Source organism: Lonchura striata, chromosome 29 (assembly GCF_046129695.1).
Source record: "Lonchura striata isolate bLonStr1 chromosome 29, bLonStr1.mat, whole genome shotgun sequence".
NCBI classification, from domain to species: domain Eukaryota; kingdom Metazoa; phylum Chordata; class Aves; order Passeriformes; family Estrildidae; genus Lonchura; species Lonchura striata.
This window is the reverse complement of record NC_134631.1, coordinates 356,400-376,151: the sequence shown is the minus strand read 5'-3', so window position 1 is coordinate 376,151 and position 19,752 is coordinate 356,400. Positions and strand designations below refer to the sequence as shown.

Here is a 19,752-nt window from a genome sequence, read left to right as displayed (position 1 = left end):
CGGATAAAAATCGGATAAAAAATGGATAAAAATCCGGTGAAAATCGGATAAAAATCGGATAAAAAACGGATAAGAATTGGGCTGAATTCTCCTAGATTTGGGTTCAGATTGGAAATCCAAAATTGGGCAGAATTCTCGCAAAATTGGGCTGAATTCTCCTAGATTTGGGTCCAGACTGGAAATCCAAAATTGTGCTGAATTCTCCTAGATTTGGGTCCAGAATTGGGGTGGATTCTACTAGATTTGGGTTCAGATTGGAAATCGAAAATTGGGGTTGAATTCTCCTAGATTTAGGTCCAGACTGGAAATCCAAAATTGGGCTGAATTCTCCTAGATTTGGGTCCAGACTGGAAATGCAAATTTGGGTTGAATTCTCCTAGATGGGGTCCAGACTGGAAAGCAAAAATTGGGCTGAATTCTCCTAGATTTGGGTCCAGACTGGAAATCCAAAATTGGGCTGAATTCTCCTAGATTTGGGTCCAGACTGGAAGTCAAAAATTGGGCTGAATTCTCCTAGATGGGGGGCCAGAATTGGGGTGGATTCTCCTAGATTTGGGTCCAGACTGGAAATCTAAAATTGGGCTGAATTCTCACAAAATTGGGGTTGAATTCTCCGAAATGGGGGTCCAGAAATGGTCTGAATTCTCCTAGATTTGGGTCCAGACTGGAAATCCAAAATTGGGTTGAATTCTCCTAGATTTGGGTCCAGACTGGAAATGCAAATTTGGGTTGAATTCTCCTAGATGGGGTCCAGACTGGAAATCTAAAATTGGGCTGAATTCTCGCAAAATTGGGCTGAATTCTCCTAGATTTGGGTCCAGACTGGAAATCTAAAATTGGGCTGAATTCTCGCAAAATTGGGGTTGAATTCTCCGAAATGGGGGTCCAGAATTGGGCTGAATTCTCCTAGATTTGGGTCCAGACTGGAAATCCAAAATTGGGCTGAATTCTCCTAGATTTGGGTTCAGATTGGAAATCGAAAATTGGGCTGAATTCTCCGAAATGGGGGTCCAGAATTGGGCTGGATTCTACTAGATTTGGGTCCAGACTGGAAATCTAAAATTGGGCTGAATTCTTCTAGATTTGGGTCCAGACTGGAAGTCAAAAATTGGGCTGAATTCTCCTAGATGGGGGGCCAGAATTGGGCTGAATTCTCCTAGATTTGGGTCCAGACTGGAAATCCAAAATTGGGCTGAATTCTCACAAAACTGGGCTGAATTCTCCTAGATTTGGGTCCAGATTGGAAATCCAAAATTGGGCGGAATTCCCCTAGATGGGGGTCCAGAATTGGACAGAATTCTCGCAAAATTGGGCTGAATTCTCCTAGATGGGGGTCCAGAATTGGGGTGAATTCTCCTAGATTTGGGTTCAGATTGGAAATCCAAAATTTGGCTGAATTCTCGCAAAATTGGGCTGAATTCTCCTAGATTTGGGTCCAGAATTGGGCTGGATTCTACTAGATTTGGGTTCAGATTGGAAATCGAAAATTGGGGTTGAATTCTCCTAGATTTAGGTCCAGACTGGAAATCAAAAATTGGGCTGGATTCTCCTAGATTTGGGTCCAGACTGGAAATCAAAAATTAGGCTGAATTCTCCTAGATTTGGGTCCAGACTGGAAAGCAAAAATTGGGCTGAATTCTCGCAAAATTGGGGTTGAATTCTCCGAAATGGGGGTCCAGAAATGGTCTGAATTCTCCTAGATTTGTGTTCAGATTGGAAATCCAAAATTGGGCAGAATTCTCGCAAAATTGGGCTGAATTCTCCTAGATTTGGGTCCAGACTGGAAGTCAAAAATTGGGCTGAATTCTCCTAGATGGGGGGCCAGAATTGGGGTGAATTCTACTAGATTTGGGTCCAGACTGGAAATCCAAAATTGAGCTGAATTCTCGCAAAATTGGGGTTGAATTCTCCGAAATGGGGGTCCAGAATTGGGCTGAATTCTCCTAGATTTGTGTTCAGATTGGAAATTCAAAATTGGGCGGAATTCTCGCAAAATTGGGCTGAATTCTCCTAGATTTGGGTCCAGATTGGAAATCGAAAATTGGGCGGAATTCCCCTAGATGGGGGTCCAGAATTGGACAGAATTCTCGCAAAATTGGGCTGAATCCTCCTAGATGGGGGTCCAGAATTGGGGTGAATTCTACTAGATTTGGGTTCAGATTGGAAATTCAAAATTGGGCGGAATTCTCGCAAAATTGGGCTGAATTCTCCTAGATTTGGGTCCAGACTGGAAATCCAAAATTGGGTTGAATTCTCCTAGATTTGGGTTCAGACTGGAAATGCAAATTTGGGTTGAATTCTCCTAGATTTGGGTTCAGACTGGAAATGCAAATTTGGGTTGAATTCTCCTAGATGGGGTCCAGACTGGAAAGCAAAAATTTGTCTGAATTCTCGCAAAATTGGGGTTGAATTCTCCTAGATTTGGGTCCAGACTGGAAATCCAAAATTGGGCTGAATTCTCGCAAAATTGGGCTGAATTCTCGCAAAATTGGGCTGAATTCTCCGAAATGGGGGTCCAGAATTGGGTTGAATTCTCCTAGATTTGGGTCCAGACTGGAAATCTAAAATTGGGCTGAATTCTCCTAGATTTGGGTCCAGACTGGAAATGCAAATTTGGGCGGAATTCTCCTAGATTTGGGTCCAGACTGGAAATGCAAATTTGGGCTGAATTCTCCTAGATGGGGTCCAGACTGGAAATCCAAAATTGGGCTGAATTCTCGCAAAATTGGGCTGAATTCTCCTAGATTTGGGTCCAGACTGGAAATCCAAAATTAGGCTGAATTCTCCTAGATGGGGGTCCAGACTGGAAATCCAAAATTGGGCTGAATTCTCCTAGATTTGGGTCCAGACTGGAAATCCAAAATTGGGCTGAATTCTCCTAGATTTGGGTCCAGACTGGAAATCCAAAATTGGGCTGAATTCTCACAAAATTGGGGTTGAATTCTCCGAAATGGGGGTCCAGAATTGGGTTGAATTCTCCTAGATTTGGGTCCAGACTGGAAATCTAAAATTGGGTTGAATTCTCCTAGATTTGGGTTCAGACTGGAAATGCAAATTGGGGTTGAATTCTCCTAGATTTGGGTCCAGACTGGAAGTCAAAAATTGGGCTGAATTCTCCTAGATTTGGGTCCAGACTGGAAATCTAAAATTAGGCTGAATTCTCCTAGATTTGGGTCCAGACTGGAAATCCAAAATTAGGCTGAATTCTCCTAGATTTGGGTCCAGACTGGAAATCCAAAATTAGGCTGAATTCTCCTAGATTTGGGTCCAGACTGGAAATCCAAAATTAGGCTGAATTCTCCTAGATGGGGTCCAGACTGGAAATGCAAATTTGGGCTGAATTCTCCTAGATTTGGGTCCAGACTGGAAATCCAAAATTAAGCTGAATTCTCCTAGATGGGGGTCCAGCACCCGGTAAAAATCTGAATTCTCCCTCATTTTCCTCTTCCTTCTGATTGCCTTTCCGTCCCCTTGTCACGTTTATTATTTTGGCCCCAAATAAAGGTGGATTTTGGGTGATTTCGTGCTGTTTTTGCATTTTTGGCACTCACCAGCAGCTCCTCGCTCTGCCGCTCCCTCTCAGCCTTGGCCTCTTCACGTCCTTTCCTCAGGGAGCTCAAATGTTCCTGGGGCACCTCCTGAAATCACAAAAAAAAATAAAAAAACACATCCCTTGGCGATTTTTCATTTTAAAATTCCCAAATTCCCCCAATCCGGGTCGATTCCGGGAGCTGGAACCAGCAGCTGCCCTGCTCGCCTCAACGCCGACCTCGAAAAAATTCAAAATTCACCCCAAAAACCAGCCCAAAAAACTGTAAAAAAATTTAAAAATGAGTTAATTAATTTTATCTGCCTGTGAGGAAACAATTTTCTACCACGTTCCTCCTCCTCAAGGTGCCCCAAAATTGGGTTGGACCCCCCCTCCACTGCTGCCTCTGAACTGCTCATTAAATTATTAATTATTAATTAATTAAACTCGTCCTTATTGAAGCAGTTTGACCTCCGTGGAGGGCAGAGAAGCCCCAGCCGTGCGGGAAAATAAATCGATTTATTTTATAACTAAAACCCTAAATAACAATAAAATAAATAAATTAATTTTTAAAAAATTAAAAAGAGAAATAAATAAATAAAATAAATAAAAATAAATAAATAAAAAGAGAGAAGGCAGGAGCTCAGCAACACCCAATTATCAAACACTCATCAAAGTAGGTTAACGAGGGGGGGAAAAAAATAAATCCCAAAGGAGCAACAACCTGGATCTACCCAAGGATTTTTTGTCTTAAAAAAAAAGGGCAAAATTCCAAAATTTGGGATGGGGGGACAGCGCCAGCATTCCCGGAAGAAGAACCACGGCAGTTCCGGGAGAAAATCCCCCCGTTAAAATTAGGATTTAATGAGTGTGATAATTAATATGTGGTGGTTAATGATGATTAAAAAAATCCCATCTCCCTGATCCCTCGGGACCGTGCGGCCTCGGCTCCGACCCGCTGGAATTCAATCCATAAATCCATGATCAGATCTGCTGGAATTCCATAAATCCCTGATCAGATCTGCTGGAATTCCATAAATCCCTGATCAGACCTGCTGGAATTCCATAAATCCCTGATCATGATCAGACCCCCTGGAATTCCATAAATCCCTGATCAGACCTGCTGGAATTCCATAAATCCCTGATCACGATCAGATCTGCTGGAATTCCATAAATCCCTGATCAGATCTCCTGGAATTCCATAAATCCCTGATCATGATCAGATCTCCTGGAATTCCATAAATCCGTGATTATGATCAGACCTGCTGGAATTCCATAAATCCCTGATCACGATCAGATCTCCTGGAATTCCATAAATCCCTGATCATGATCAGATCTCCTGGAATTCCATAAATCTGTGATCAGATCTCCTGGAATTCCATAAATCCCTGATCAGATCTCCTGGAATTCCATAAATCCCTGATCATGATCAGATCTGCTGGAATTCCATAAATCCCTGATCACGATCAGACCCCCTGGAATTCCATAAATCCGTGATCACGATCAGATCTGCTGGAATTCCATAAATCCGTGATCAGATCTGCTGGAATTCCATAAATCCCTGATCAGACCTGCTGGAATTCCATAAATCCCTGATCACGATCAGACCCCCTGGAATTCCATAAATCCGTGATCACGATCAGATCTGCTGGAATTCCATAAATCCCTGATCAGATCTGCTGGAATTCCATAAATCCCTGATCATGATCAGATCTGCTGGAATTCCATAAATCCCTGATCACGATCAGATCTGCTGGAATTCCATAAATCTGTGATAATGATCAGACCAGGGATGGATGGGGTCCATCTTTTAGGAGAAGGGATGGGGTCCTTTTCTTAGTGGGGATGCTGCACCCCAAAATAAAATACCAGGAATGGATGGGGTCCATTCCTTAGGAGAAGGGATGGGGTCCATTTCTTATTGGGGATGCTGCACCCCAAAATAAGACCAGGAATGGATGGGGTCCATTCCTTAGGAGAAGGGAATGGGGTCCATTTCTTAGGGGATGCTGCACCCCAAAATAAAAGACCAGGGATGGATGGGATCCATCTTTTAGGGGGGATGCTGCACCCCAAAATAAAAGACCAGGGATGTGGTCCATTACTTAGAGGGGATGCTACACCCCAAAATAAGACCAGGGATGGATGGGATCCATTTCTTATTGGGGATGCTGCACCCCAAAATAAAATATGATCCCCAAAAATAAAAGGGATGGGGTCCTCGCTACCAAAACCCCCAAGTATTTTTTTTCCCCCTTCCTCTCTGCAAACACCCCCCGCCGGAGCCTGGCCGCGCCGCACTGACCTCGGCGCTGGGAGGGGGGGATGCTGCACCCCAAAAAAAAAGACCAGGAATGGATGGGGTCCATCTTTTAGGGGGGATGCTGCACCCCAAAATAAAAGACCAGGGATGGATGGGGTCCATCTTTTAGGGGGGATGCTGCACCTCAAAATAAAAGACCAGGGATGGATGGGGTCCATCTTTTAGGGGGGATGCTGCACCCCAAAATAAAAGACCAGGGATGGATGGGGTCCATTTCTTAGGGGGATGCTGCACCCCAAAATAAAAGACCAGGGATGGGGTCCATTTATTATGGGAATGAGGCACCCCCAAAATAGAAGACCAGGGATGGATGGGGTCCATTCCTTAGGGCAAGGGATGGGGTCTATTTCTTATTGGGGATGCTGCACCCCAAAATAAAAGACCATGGATGGGGTCCATTTCACAGGACAAGGCATGGGGTCCATTTTTTGGGGGGGATGCTGCACCCCAAAATAAAAGATCAGGAATGGATGGGGTCCATTCCTTAGGAGAAGGGGATGGGGTCCATTTTTTGGGGGGATGCTGCACCCCAAATAAAAAAGAGGGATGGGATCCTCGCTACCAAAACCCCCAAGTATTTTTTTCCCCCCTTCCTCTCCGCAAACACCCCCCGCCGGAGCACGGGCCGCGTCGCACTGACCTCGGCGCTGGGAGGGGGGGATGCTGCACCCCAAAAAAAAAGACCAGGAATGGATGGGGTCCATCTTTTAGGGGGGATGCGGCACCCCAAAATAAAAGACCAGGGATGGATGGGGTCCATTTATTATGGGAATGAGGCATCCCCAAAATAAAAGACCAGGGATGTGGTCCATTCCTTAGGACAAGGGGATGGGGTCCATCTTTTAGGGGGGATGCTGCACCCCAAAATAAAAGACCAGGAATGGATGGGGTCCATTTCTTAGGGGGATGCTGCACCCCAAAATAAGACCAGGGATGGATGGGATCCATTTTTTAGGAGAAGGGATGGGGTCCTTTTCTTAGTGGGGATGCTGCACCCCAAAATAAAAGACCATGGATGGGGTCCATTTATTATGGGAATGAGGCACCCCCAAAATAAAAGACCAGGGATGGATGGGGTCCATTCCTTAGGGCAAGGGATGGGGTCCATTTCTTAGGGGATGCTGCACCCCAAAATAAAAGACCAGGGATGTGGTCCATTACTTAGAGGGGATGCTACACCCCAAAATAAGACCAGGGATGGATGGGGTCCATTTCTTAGGGGATGCTGCACCCCAAAATAAAAGATCAGGAATGGATGGGGTCCATTCCTTAGGAGAAGGGGATGGGGTCCATTTTTTGGGGGGATGCTGCACCCCAAAAAAAAGAACAGGGATGGATGGGGTCCATTTATTAGGGGGGATGCTGCACCCCAAAATAAAAGACCAGGGATGGATGGGATCCATTTCTTATTGGGGATGCTGCACCTCAAAATAAGACCAGGGATGGATGGGATCCATTTTTAAGGAGAAGGGATGGGGTCCATTTCTCAGGGGTGACGATGCACCCCAAAATAAAAGACCAGGGATGGATGGGATCCATTTCTTATTGGGGATGCTGCACCCCAAAATAAAATATAATCCCCAAAAAAAGAGGGATGGGATCCTCGCTACCAAAACCCCCAAGTATTTTATTCCCCCCTTCCTCTCCGCAAACACCCCCCGCCGGAGCACGGCCGCGCCGCACTGACCTCGGCGCTGGGAGGGGGGGATGCTGCACCCCAAAAAAAAAGACCAGGGATGGATGGGGTCCATTCCTTAGGAGAAGGGGATGGGGTCCATTTCTTAGGGGGATGCTGCACCCCAAAATAAAAGACCAGGGATGGATGGGGTCCATCTTTTAGGGGGGATGCTGCACCCCAAAATAAAAGACCAGGGATGGATGGGATCCATTTCTTATTGGGGATGCTGCACCCCAAAATAAGACCAGGGATGGATGGGGTCCATCTTTTAGGGGGGATGCTTCACCCCAAAATAAAAGAACAGGGATGGATGGGATCCATTTCTTAGGGGGATGCTGCACCCCAAAATAAGACCAGGGATGGATGGGGTCCATTTTTTAGGAGAAGGGATGGGGTCCATTTCTCAGGGGTGACGATGCACCCCAAAATAAAAGACCAGGGATGGATGGGGTCCATTTCTTAGTGGGGATACTACACCCCAAAAAAAAAGAACAGGGATGGATGGGGTCCATTTATTAGGGGGGATGCTGCACCCCAAAATAAGACCAGGGATGGATGGGATCCATTTCTTATTGGGGATGCTGCACCCCAAAACAAAATATGATGCCCAAAAATAAAAGGGATGGGGTCCTCGCTACCAAACCCCCCCCTAAGTATTTTTTTCCCCCCTTCCTCTCCGCAAACACCCCCCGCCGGAGCACGGCCGCGCCGCACTGACCTCGGCGCTGGGAGGGGGGGATGCTGCACCCCAAAAAAAAAGACCAGGAATGGATGGGGTCCATCTTTTAGGGGGGATGCTGCACCCCAAAATAAAAGACCAGGAATGGATGGGGTCCATCTTTTAGGGGGGATGCTGCCCCCCAAAATAAAAGACCAGGGATGGATGGGGTCCATTCCTTAGGAGAAGGGGATGGGGTCCATTTCTTAGGGGATGCTGCACCCCAAAATAGAAGACCAGGGATGGATGGGGTCCATCTTTTAGGGGGGATGCTGCACCCCAAAATAAAAGACCATGGATGGGATCCATTTTTTAGGAGAAGGGATGGGGTCCATTTCTTATTGGGGATGCTGCACCCCAAAATAAAAGACCAGGAATGGATGGGGTCCATTCCTTAGGAGAAGGGGATGGGGTCCATTTCTTAGGGGGATGCTGCACCCCAAATAAAAAAGAGGGATGGGGTCCTCGCTACCAAAACCCCCCCTGAGTATTTTTCCCCCCTTCCTCTCCGCAAACACCCCCCGCCGGAGCACGGCCGCGCCGCACTGACCTCGGCGCTGGGAGGGGGGGATGCGGCACCCCAAAAAAAAGAACAGGGATGGATGGGGTCCATCTTTTAGGGGGGATGCTGCACCCCAAAAAAAAAGACCAGGGATGGATGGGGTCCATCTTTTAGTGGGGATGCTGCACCCCAAAATAGAAGACCAGGGATGGATGGGGTCCATCTTTTAGGGGGGATGCTGCACCCCAAAACAGAAGACCAGGGATGGATGGGATCCATTTCTTAGGAGAAGGGGATGGGGTCCATTTCTTATTGGGGATGCTGCACCCCAAAATAAGAAGACCAGGGATGGATGGGATCCATCTTTTAGGGGGGATGCTGCACCCCAAAATAAAAGACCAGGGATGGGGTCCATTTCTTAGGACAAGGGGATGGTGTCCATTACTTAGGGGGGATGCTGCACCCCAAAAAAAAGAACAGGGATGGATGGGGTCCATTTATTAGGGGGGATGCTGCACCCCAAAATAAAAGACCAGGGATGGATGGGATCCATTTCTTATTGGGGATGCTGCACCCCAAAATAAAATATGATCCCCAAAAATAAAAGGGATGGGATCCTCGCTACAAAACCCCCCCCAAGTATTTTTTCCCCCCTTCCTCTCCGCAAACACCCCCCGCCGGAGCACGTCCGCGCCGCACTGACCTCTGCGGCCAGCGCCGCCTCCTCGGCGGGCAGCACGGTGTGGGCGCGGTGCTCGCGGGACAGGTGGCACACCACGCACACGGCCCGCCGGTCCTGCACGCAGTAAAGCCGCAGCGGCTCGCCGTGCCTCGGGCAGCGCGGCGGGCCCGGCGGCGGAGCGGCGGCGGGCGGCGGAGGAGAAGGAGGAGAAGGAGAAGCGGCGGCGGGCGGCGCCGGCTCGGCGGGGCCGGGAGGCAGGCCGAGCTGGCGGACGATGTGGACGATGTTGCCGAGCGAGCGGTTGGGGCGGAAGAGGCGCTGCGGGACCGGCTCCCGGCACTGAGGGCAGCAGAGGCGGCGCGCCGAGTCCTCCCAGCACTGCGTGACGCAGGCGCGGCAGAAGTTGTGGCCGCACTCGGCCACCAGCACCGGGTCGGTGAAGTACTCCAGGCACACCGGGCACGTCAGCTCGTCCTGCAGGCTGCGGGCGGCGCTGCAAGGCGCCGGCGGCGCGGCGGGAGGGGCGGCGGGAGCCTCCATGGGGGGCGAGGCGGCGGGGCCGGTCCCGGTCGTGGCGGCGGTGAGGCGATGGAGGGCTTAGAATAAGAATTAAAGAAAATAATAATCAGCGCGCTCCGTCCGCCCCGCGCGCCGCCGCCGCCTCGACTGAGGGGGTGAGGGGAGGGAGGAGGGGCGGGACTGCGCATGCGCAGCGCGCGAAAGGAGGCGTGGCTTGGTATGCATATCATTAAGTGGGCGTGGCCGCCGCGCGCCGCTATATAAAGGAGGCGTGGCTATGCGTGGCTGACGCTTTCGCGCATGCGCAGAACCACAGGAGCTGTTGGGAAGGGGGGGCGATGCCCCCATAGGGCCTTAAAGGGTTAAAAAAATGGCCAAATTTTAAGCCCCAAAAAAAGGGGTTTTGGGGGTCCCTCCGCCATTTGAATAACGTTTCTGCGAAAAATGCGTGTTTTATCAGTTTTTTTCGCAAATATTACGATGCATGTTATGCTTATGGTGTCAGAAAGCGATGCTGGATTAATTCTCTTAATTAGACTGTTAAATGTAATTGTAGGTTCCGACATAATGTGAAAATAGAGATTATGTATGTGGAGGGGAGTTTTATTTTAGGAATGAGATGCTGGCTTCGAGGAACACCTGAATCTTCCAGAGAAAAGGAATTTATGGGGTTTTTTTAATCAGAAAAAGCGAATTTCTTCAGGCCTTGCTCAGACTCTTTGGGAATTCAAGGAAACAGTTGACATCCAACAGGGAGAATTCTTGTTTTTAAATAAAACCTATGCATAACCACGAAGGATATATGAATATGCAACAGGCTGTTGTTCACAAGGGACGCTTTTTGTGACTTAGTGTCCAAGAGCATCCGAACATCCGTAATTCTTTGCTTTTTATTGCCTTGTAATTGTCCTAACTAAAATTTTTTTAAACTAATTATATTACTATTTTTATAACCATTTTATTACTACGAAACTTTTCCAAGTGGGTTTTCCACAGCATCAGCTTCTCCGCCGTGTCCCCACCACTGTTAAAAATCCCCTCCAGGAAGGTGAATTCAGGGGGAAAAAAAAATTACTCAAAAACCATCTTAAAACCAACACCAGCCCTTTCCTAGGGGATTTAGGGATTTATATCCCTACTGGGAGCAATCCCTCCTCCACGAGACAGACGGAGAGGAGGGATCAGCAGCATTTATCTGATTTTATTTACATTTTTCTGCTTTTATTTACATTTTTCTGCTTTTATTCACGTTTCCCCTCTGCTGCCCGGGCTGAGAGCGGAGCTGCCCTTTTCCAAAATGGCGGCCTCGCCTTCAGGGAAAGACGCGAGGCAAAATGGCGGCGGCCTTTTCCTCCCCATTGCCGCCCGCGCTGCCCACCTCAAGATGGCGCCTGACCTTGACGCCGCGGCCGCCATCTTAGGTGAGGTGACCCAGCCGCCATTGCTCCATCGCGGGGAAATTTTAGCTTTTAATCCTTATCGCGGGGAAATTTTGGCTTTTAAACCCCCTCAGGGGGATTTTTAGCGAATTTTTGGGGGTGTTCGGTTTATGTCGCGACATGTCGCGGTGTTAAAAACGCCGTTTTTTGCCTTTTTTCCTGCTGCGAGGTGTCATGGCGGCCGCAGCCATGGCGCGGTCCCGCCTTTTCCCCTCAGCCCTCAGGGTTCCAAAAACCCCTCACCCCCCCGCCACTAAAAAGGGGACTCAAAAGCAATTTGTTAAATTTTATTTTCCCTTTTTTCTTTCTTTTTTTTACCCATTTTTAAAATATATTTTTAATTTTTTTTATTTTATTTTAGGGGAAAAGCACCAGCACCCACCAGGACGTTAAACAACATTTTTTTCACTGAATAAAAGTGGATTTTTTCTAAATTTCTGCCCACAGCCCGCAGGTTTTGCCACCAGACGGTCTCGGTTATTGCGCAAAATATTTTTCTGTCTTTTCCCCCACCCCTCCTTGTTTATTTTATTATTTTATTTTATTTTATTTTATTTTATTTTATTTTATTTATTTTTGTTTTGGTTTGTTTTCCATTTTATTTTATTTTTATTTTGTTTTGTTTACTATTTTATTTTATTTTTATTTTATTTTATTTTATTTATTAATTTTATTTTATTTATTATTTTATATTATTTTATTTTATTTTATTTTATTTTATACTTTTATTTTATTTTATTTTATTTTTTGTTTTATTATCTTATTTTATTTATTATTTTATTTCTATTATCTTATTTTATTTATTATTTTATTTTATATATTTTTTTATTTTATTTCATTTTATTTCCCTCCAGGAAACGGCAGCAAACACGAATTCACCGTTCGCCTCCAACGTGCGCCCGTCTTTTTTATCCCTGAGGAAGAAGAAAACATTTGTGGGCCAGGAAATCACCAAGGTTGGAACACAAAAAATCAAAATTCAGTTTGGGCTCAACTTTATTCCTGTGCCAGAGCCTCCGCCCACCCCGAGCTGGATTTTCACACCAAAATCCGGATTTTCACCCAAAAATCTGGATTTTCACATCAGAATTGGATTTTCACACGAAAATCTGGATTTTCACATCAAAATCTGGATTTATCACATCAAAATCTGGATCTTCACCCCAAAATCTGGATTTTCACATCAAAATCCGGATTTTTCCATCAAAATCTGGATTTTCACATCCAAAGCCTGGATTTTCACACCAAATTTGGATTTTCGCACCAAAATCCGGTTTTCCCCATTAAAATCTGGATTTTCACCCGAAATCTGGATTTTCACCCAAAATTTTGATTTTCACATCAAAATCTGGATTTTCACCCCAAAACCTGGATTTTCACATCAAAATGAAGACAAATTTCCAAACTATTTTTCCCTCGGTTGTCTCTCCACATCCATTGGGTGCCATATTCCTTAGGGATCCTCTCTCCCGCGAGCTCCCGGCACGTCCCCGTTGAGCCATGACCAAGATCCCCCAATTTTGGCGTCTTTTGGCACATCCCCAACCCAATTTTTAGTCTCTCCACATCCATCGGCGCCGAATTCCTTAGGAATCCTCTCTCCCGTGATCTCCCGGTGAGCCATGACCAAGACCCCCCCCAATTTTGGCATCCTTTGGCACGTCCCCAACCCAATTTTTAGTCTTTCCACATCCATCGGCGCCGAATTCCTTAGGAATCCTCGCTGCCATGAGCTCCCGTTGAGCCATGACCAAGATCCCCCAATTTTGGTGTCCAACACAATTTTTAGTCTTCCCACATCCACCGGCGCCGCATTTCTTAGGGATCCTCTCTCCCATGATCTCCCAGTGAGCCGTGACCAAGATCCCCCAATTTTGGTGTCCATTGGAACATCCCCAACCCAATTTTCAGTCTCTCCACATCCATTGGGTGCCATATTCCTTATGGATCCTCTCTGCCGTGATCTCCCAGTGAGCCATGACCAAGATCCCCCAATTTTGGCGTCCTTTGGCGCGTCCCCAACCCAATTTTTAGTCTCTCCACATCCATCGGGTGCCATATTCCTTAGGGATCCTCTCTCCCATGATCTCCCGTTGAGCCATGACCAAGATCCCCCAATTTTGGTGTCTTTTGGCACATCCCCAACACAATTTTTAGTCTCTCCACATCTGCTGGGTGCCATATTCCTTATGGATCCTCTCTCCCATAAGCTCCCGGCATGTCCCCGTTGAACCATGACCAAGATCCCCCAATTTTGGTGTCTTTTGGAACGTCCCCAACCCAATTTTTAGTCTCTCCACATCCACCGGCGCCGCATTTCGTATGGATCCTCTCTCCCATGATCTCCCGTTGAGCCATGACCAAGATCCCCCAATTTTGGTGTCCAACACAATTTTTAGTCTCTCCACATCCACCAGCACCAAATTCCTTAGGGATCCTCTCTCCCGGCGCGTCCCCGTTGAACCATGACCAAGATCCCCCAATTTTGGCGTCCTTTGGCGCGTCCCCAACCCAATTTTCAGTCTCTCCACATCCATTGGGTGCCATATTCCTTATGGATCCTCTCTCCCGTGATCTCCCGGTAAGCCATGACCAAGATCCCCCAATTTTGGTGTCCAACACAATTTTTAGTCTCTCCACATCCACCAGCACCAAATTCCTTAGGGATCCTCTCTCCCGGCGCGTCCCCGTTGAACCATGACCAAGATCCCCCAATTTTGGCGTCCTTTGGCGCGTCCCCAACCCAATTTTTAGTCTCTCCACATCCATTGGGTGCCATATTCCTTATGGATCCTCTCTCCCACAAGCTCCCGGCATGTCCCCGTTGAACCATGACCAAGAACCCCCAATTTTGGTGTGCATTGGAACATCCCCAACACAATTTTTAGTCTCTCCACATCCATCGGCGCCGCATTTCTTATGGATCCTCTCTCCCATGATCTCCCGTTGAGCCGTGACCAAAACCCCCCAATTTTGGTGTCTTTTGGCACATCCCCAACCCAATTTTTAGTCTCTCCTCATCCATTGGGTGCCATATTCCTTATGGATCCTCTCTCCCATGATCTTCCGTTGAGCCGTGACCAAGATCCCCCAATTTTGGTGTCTTTTGGCACATCCCCAACACAATTTTTAGTCTCTCCACATCTGCTGGGTGCCATATTCCTTATGGATCCTCTCTCCCATAAGCTCCCGGCATGTCCCCGTTGAACCATGACCAAGACCCCCCAATTTTGGTGTCTTTTGGAACGTCCCCAACCCAATTTTTAGTCTCTCCACATCCACCGGCGCCGCATTTCGTATGGATCCTCTCTCCCATGATCTCCCGTTGAGCCATGACCAAGATCCCCCAATTTTGGTGTCCAACACGATTTTTAGTCTCTCCACATCCACCAGCACCAAATTCCTTAGGGATCCTCTCTCCTGGCGCGTCCCCGTTGAACCATGACCAAGATCTCCCAATTTTGGCGTCCTTTGGCACATCCCCAACACAATTTTTAGTCTTTCCACATCCATTGGGTGCCAAATTCCTTAGAATCCTCTCTCCCATGAGCTCCCGTTGAGCCATGACCAAGATCCCCCAATTTTGGCGTCCTTTGGCGCGTCCCCAACCCAATTTTTAGTCTCTCCACATCCATTGGGTGCCATATTCCTTAGGAATCCTCTCTCCCATGAGCTCCTGTTGAGCCATGACCAAGATCCCCCAATTTTGGTGTCCAACACAATTTTTAGTCTCTCCACATCCACCAGCACCAAATTCCTTAGGGATCCTCTCTCCTGGCGCATCCCCGTTGAACCATGACCAAGATCCCCCAAATTTGGCGTCCTTTGGCGCGTCCCCAACCCAATTTTTAGTCTCTCCACATCCATCGGGTGCCATATTCCTTATGGATCCTCCCTCCCGCGATCTCCCGCCGCGTCCCCGCCGGGCGCCGCGCCCGCCGCCATTTTGGCCCGGTGGCTGCGGCGGTGCTTGTCCAGGTGCGAGGCCTGGCTGAAGGCGCCGCCGCACTCGGCGCAGCCGTAGGGCCGCTCGCCGGTGTGGACGCGCCGGTGGCGCCGCAGGTGCGACGCCCAGGCGAAGCCCTTGCCGCAGTCGCCGCAGCGGTGCGGCCGCCGCTCCCTCGCCGCCGTCCCGCATTCGCGGCGCCGCGCCGGCTCGGCGATCCGGCGGGACGTCTCGCGCCGCCGCGGCCGCGGCCGCCGCCCGGCGTGGCTGCGGCGGTGCTTGGCCAGGTGGGGGATTTGGCTGAAGGCCTCGCCGCACTCGGCGCAGCCGTAGGGCCGCTCGCCGGTGTGGACGCGCCGGTGGCGCCGCAGGTGCGACGCCCAGCGGAAGCTCTTGCCGCACTCGCCGCACGCCAACGGGCGGCGCCGCCGTTCGGCGACCTCGAGTTCGGCGACGTCCATTTTGGCAACGTCCATTTTGGAAACATCCATTTTGGCGACGTCCATTTTGGACACATCCATTTTGGAAACGTCCATTTTGGCGACGTCCATTTTGGACACATCCATTTTGGCAACATCCATTTTTGAAACATCCATTTTGGCGACGTCCATTTTGGCGACGTTCACTTTGGCGAAGTCCATTTTGGAAACATCCATTTTGGCAACGTTCATTTTGGAAACATCCATTTTGGCGACGTCCATTTTGGCAACATCCATTTTGGCGACGTCCATTTTGTCAACGTCCATTTTGGAGACGTCCATTTTGGAGACGTCCATTTTGGCGACGTCCATTTTGGAAACATCCATTTTGGCGACATCCATTTTGGCAACGTCCATTTTGGCGACGTCCATTTTGGCGACATCCATTTTGGAAACGTCCATTTTGGCGACGTCCATTTCGGCAAACGCCGCCGGCGCGGCTCTGCCGGGACGCCGCGCTTTGCGCCGGGGCGAGCCGAGCAGTTTCGGCCGCGCCGCGCCGGCGCCGCTCTCCCGGCGTCCTCTCGGCGCCGGATTTTCCGCCAGCAGCCCCCGAGCTGCTGGGAAAGGGGAAAAAAAGGAGGAAAAGGGGAAAACATGAGGAGCAGGATCCTAAAAAATTGGATTTTTGGGTTTTTTTGTTATCCTAGCAACAGGATTCTCCATAAAAATTTGATTTTTTAACCACCTAGATACAGGATTGTCCTTAAAAAATTTGATTTTTATGGTATTCTATCAATAGGATTCTCATTTAAAAATTTGATTTTTTTGCTATCCTAATAACAGGATTCTCCTCAAAAAATTTTATTTTTTTTGCTCACTTAGCAACAGGATTTTCCTTAAAAAAATTATTTTTTTTTCTCTCCTAGCAACAGGATTCTCCTTACAAAATTTGATTTTTTCTCTCTATTAGCAACAGGATTCTCATTAAAAATTTTGATTTTTTAGCTCTATTAGCAACAGGATACTCCTTTAAAAATTTATTTTTTTTGCACTGGTAGCAATAGTATTCTCATTAAAAAATTTGATTTTTCTCTCTTCTAGCAACAGAATTCCCCTTAAAAAATTTGATTTTTTTAATCTCCTAAAAACAGGATTCTCCTTAAAAAATTTATTTTTTTGCTCTCCTATCATCAGGATTTTCCTTAAAAATTTTGATTTTTTTTTCTCTCTATTAGCAACAGGATTCTCCTTAAAAAATTTGATTTTTTTGTTCTTCTAGCTACAGGATTTTCCTGAAAAATCAAATTTTTGGGGTTTTCTTACCCAGGGCCATGAGGGTCTCGTAGCTCTCGTGCATCACGTCGAGGTAGAGCGGCTCCATGGGATTGGAAATTCCTGGAAAATTCAGATTTTACCTCAGATTTCCCCAAAAAAAATCGGATTTTACCCTCGGATTTCCCAAAAAATTCAGATTTTACCCTCGGATTTTCCCAAAATTCAGATTTTACCCAAGATCTCCCCAAAAAATTCATATTTCACCTCGGATCCCCCCAAAAATTCAGATTTTACCTCAGATCGCCCCAAAAAATTCAGATTTTACCTCAGATCTCCCCAAAATTAAATTTCGCCTCAAATCTCCCCAAAAAATTTAGATTTCACCTCAAATCTTCCCAAAATTCAGATTTTACCTCAGATCTCCCCAAAAAACTCAGATTTTACCTCAGATCTCCCCAAAATTAAATTTTACCTCAGATCTCCCCAAAATTCAGATTTTTAAATGGGGTTTTTTTTGTGTTTTCCTGGTGAAAATAAATGGGATTTTCCGTGTTTTCCTGGTGAAAATAAATGGATTTTTCCATTTTCCTGCCGAAAATAAATGGGATTTTTCCGTGTTTTCAACGTAAAAATAAATGGGATTTTTCCGTGTTTTCCTGGTGAAAATAAATTGATTTTTCCATGTTTTCCTGGTGAAAATAAATTGATTTTTCCATGTTTTCCTGGTGAAAATAAATGGCTTTTTTCCATATTTTCTCCCCCAAAAATCTCCTGGTACCCAAAAAATCCGAATTTCCATTTTCCATAATTTTTTTTCTCCCCAAAAAATCCGAATTTCCATCCCTGAGCATCTCAGGGACCTTTTTCCATCCTTTTTTACCCTAAAAAATCCGAATTTCCATTTTCCATCCTTTTTTATCTCAAAAAATCCGAATTTCCATCCCTGAGGATCTCAGGGACCTTTTTCCATCCTTTTTTTACCCCAAAAAATCCGAATTTCCATTTTCCATCATTTTTTTTAGCCTAAAAAATCCGAATTTCCATCCCTGAGGATCTCACAGATTTTTTTTCCATTCCGATTTTCTCCCCAAAAAAAATCTCCTGGTACCCAAAAATCGGAATTTCCATTTTCCACATTTTTTTATCCCAAAAAATCCGAATTTCCATTTTCCATTTTTTTTTTCTCCCCAAAAAATCCGAATTTCCATCCCTGCAAAGCTCAGAGATTTCTCTCCAACCTTGTTTTTTTTTCCCCAAAAAAAATCTCCTGGTACCCAAAAAATCCTAATTTCCATCCCTGAGCATCTCAGGGACCCTTTTCCATCCTTTTTTATCCCAAAAAATCCGAATTTCCATCCCTCACTCGCTCTCCATCCTTGGTTTTTTTCACCAAAAAAAATCTCCTGGTACCCAAAAATCCGAATTTCCATTTTCCATATTTTTTTTTCCTCCCCAAAAAATCCGAATTTCCATCCCTGAGCATCTCAGGGACCTTTTTCCATCCTTTTTTCCCCCAAAATTCCGATTTTTCCCCCCCTTACCTCCCGTTTTCCCTCGCCGCGAAATGGCGGCGGCGCCGCTCCGGGAACGCAAATCCGGTTCCGGGATTTTGCTCCTCCCACCCGCTATTAAAAATCCGATTTTTTTCCCTTTTTTTCCCTTAAAAATCGCCAAAATCGGCGAATTTGGGGAGGGAGGGTCGGGAAAAGGCCGAGATTTGTCAGCGGGGGTCTTGGTATTTTTATTTTTATTTTTATTTTTATTTTTATTTTTATTTTTATTTTATTTTTATTTTTATTTTTATTTTTATTTTTATTTTTATTCTTATTTTTATTATATTTTTATTTTTATTTTTATTTTTATTTTTATTTTTATTTTTATTTTTATTTTTATTTTTATTTTTTTATTTTATTTTATTATTAATTTTTTATTATTTTTATTTTTTATATTTTTTATTATTTTAATTTTTTAAATTTTCTTTTTATTTTTATTCAATTTTATTTAATTTTTTAATTATTTTTATTTCTATTTCTGTTTTTTATGGAGGCACCAGGTTGCTTATTTTATTTGGCTGATTTTGAGATTGTAAAGAATTCTTTTTGTTTTCTTTTGCTGCTAACGAAGAATTTATAATTTGTTTGTGCTGGTTTTTAATTACATAAGGACAAAATATAAAATAAATTCGGATTTGAGTCTGTAGCAATAATTCCCAAAGCTCTACAATAAAACCTTTGCAGAAAATCACATTTTGTGATTATTTGTAGCCATAAATCCAAAAAAATTGGATAAAAATCAAATTTATTGAGGTTCAAAAATCGAGCCATAAATCCAAAAAATGGGATAAAAATCCAATTTATTGAAGTTCAAAATTTGGGTTATAAATCCAAAAAAATGGGAAAAAAATCAAATTTATTGAGGTTCGAAACTCGAGCCATAAATCCAAAAAAATGGGATAAAATCCAATTTATTGAGGTTCAAAAATGGAGTTATAAATAAAAAAAAATGGGATAAAAATCAAATTTATTGAGGTTTTATCACGCTGATCGATTGGGCCACAGAGACCCAAAATTTGGGTTAAAAATCCAGGAAAATGGGGGAAAAATCAAATTTATTGAGGTTCAAAATTTGGGTTATAAATCAAAAAAAATGGGGTAAAAAATCAAATTTATTGAGGTTCAAAATTTGGGTTATAAATCAAAAAAAATGGGGTAAAAAATCA

At 45.5% G+C, this 19,752-nt stretch overlaps 2 protein-coding genes across 2 annotated transcripts in view; both read right to left on the bottom strand.

Annotated features, from left to right (window-relative positions):
• Positions 1 to 10,106, bottom strand: part of LOC110481111 (E3 ubiquitin-protein ligase TRIM7) — a 21,554-nt gene extending 11,448 nt beyond the window's left edge. Inside the window, exons 1-2 of the mRNA XM_077788963.1 lie at positions 9,454 to 10,106; positions 3,552 to 3,638 (exon numbers count right to left, since the gene is read on the bottom strand). Coding sequence (XP_077645089.1) covers positions 3,552 to 3,638; positions 9,454 to 9,972 — 606 coding nt within the window. The 5' untranslated portion in view covers positions 9,973 to 10,106. The remainder of the gene's footprint in view (positions 1 to 3,551; positions 3,639 to 9,453) is intronic.
• Positions 10,107 to 12,368: 2,262 nt separating this feature from the next.
• LOC110481109 (uncharacterized) lies at positions 12,369 to 16,375 on the bottom strand. The gene has a single exon (XM_077788951.1). It carries the CDS (start codon positions 16,230 to 16,232, stop codon positions 15,273 to 15,275), a length of 960 nt encoding a protein of 319 aa, XP_077645077.1. The 5' UTR covers positions 16,233 to 16,375; the 3' UTR covers positions 12,369 to 15,272.
• Positions 16,376 to 19,752: the final 3,377 nt, after the last annotated feature.

Coding starts and splice junctions, on each gene's coding strand:
- LOC110481109 (XM_077788951.1), bottom strand. CDS start 16,232: ATGGACGTCGCCAAAATGGACGTTTCCAAAATGGATGTCGCCAAAATG.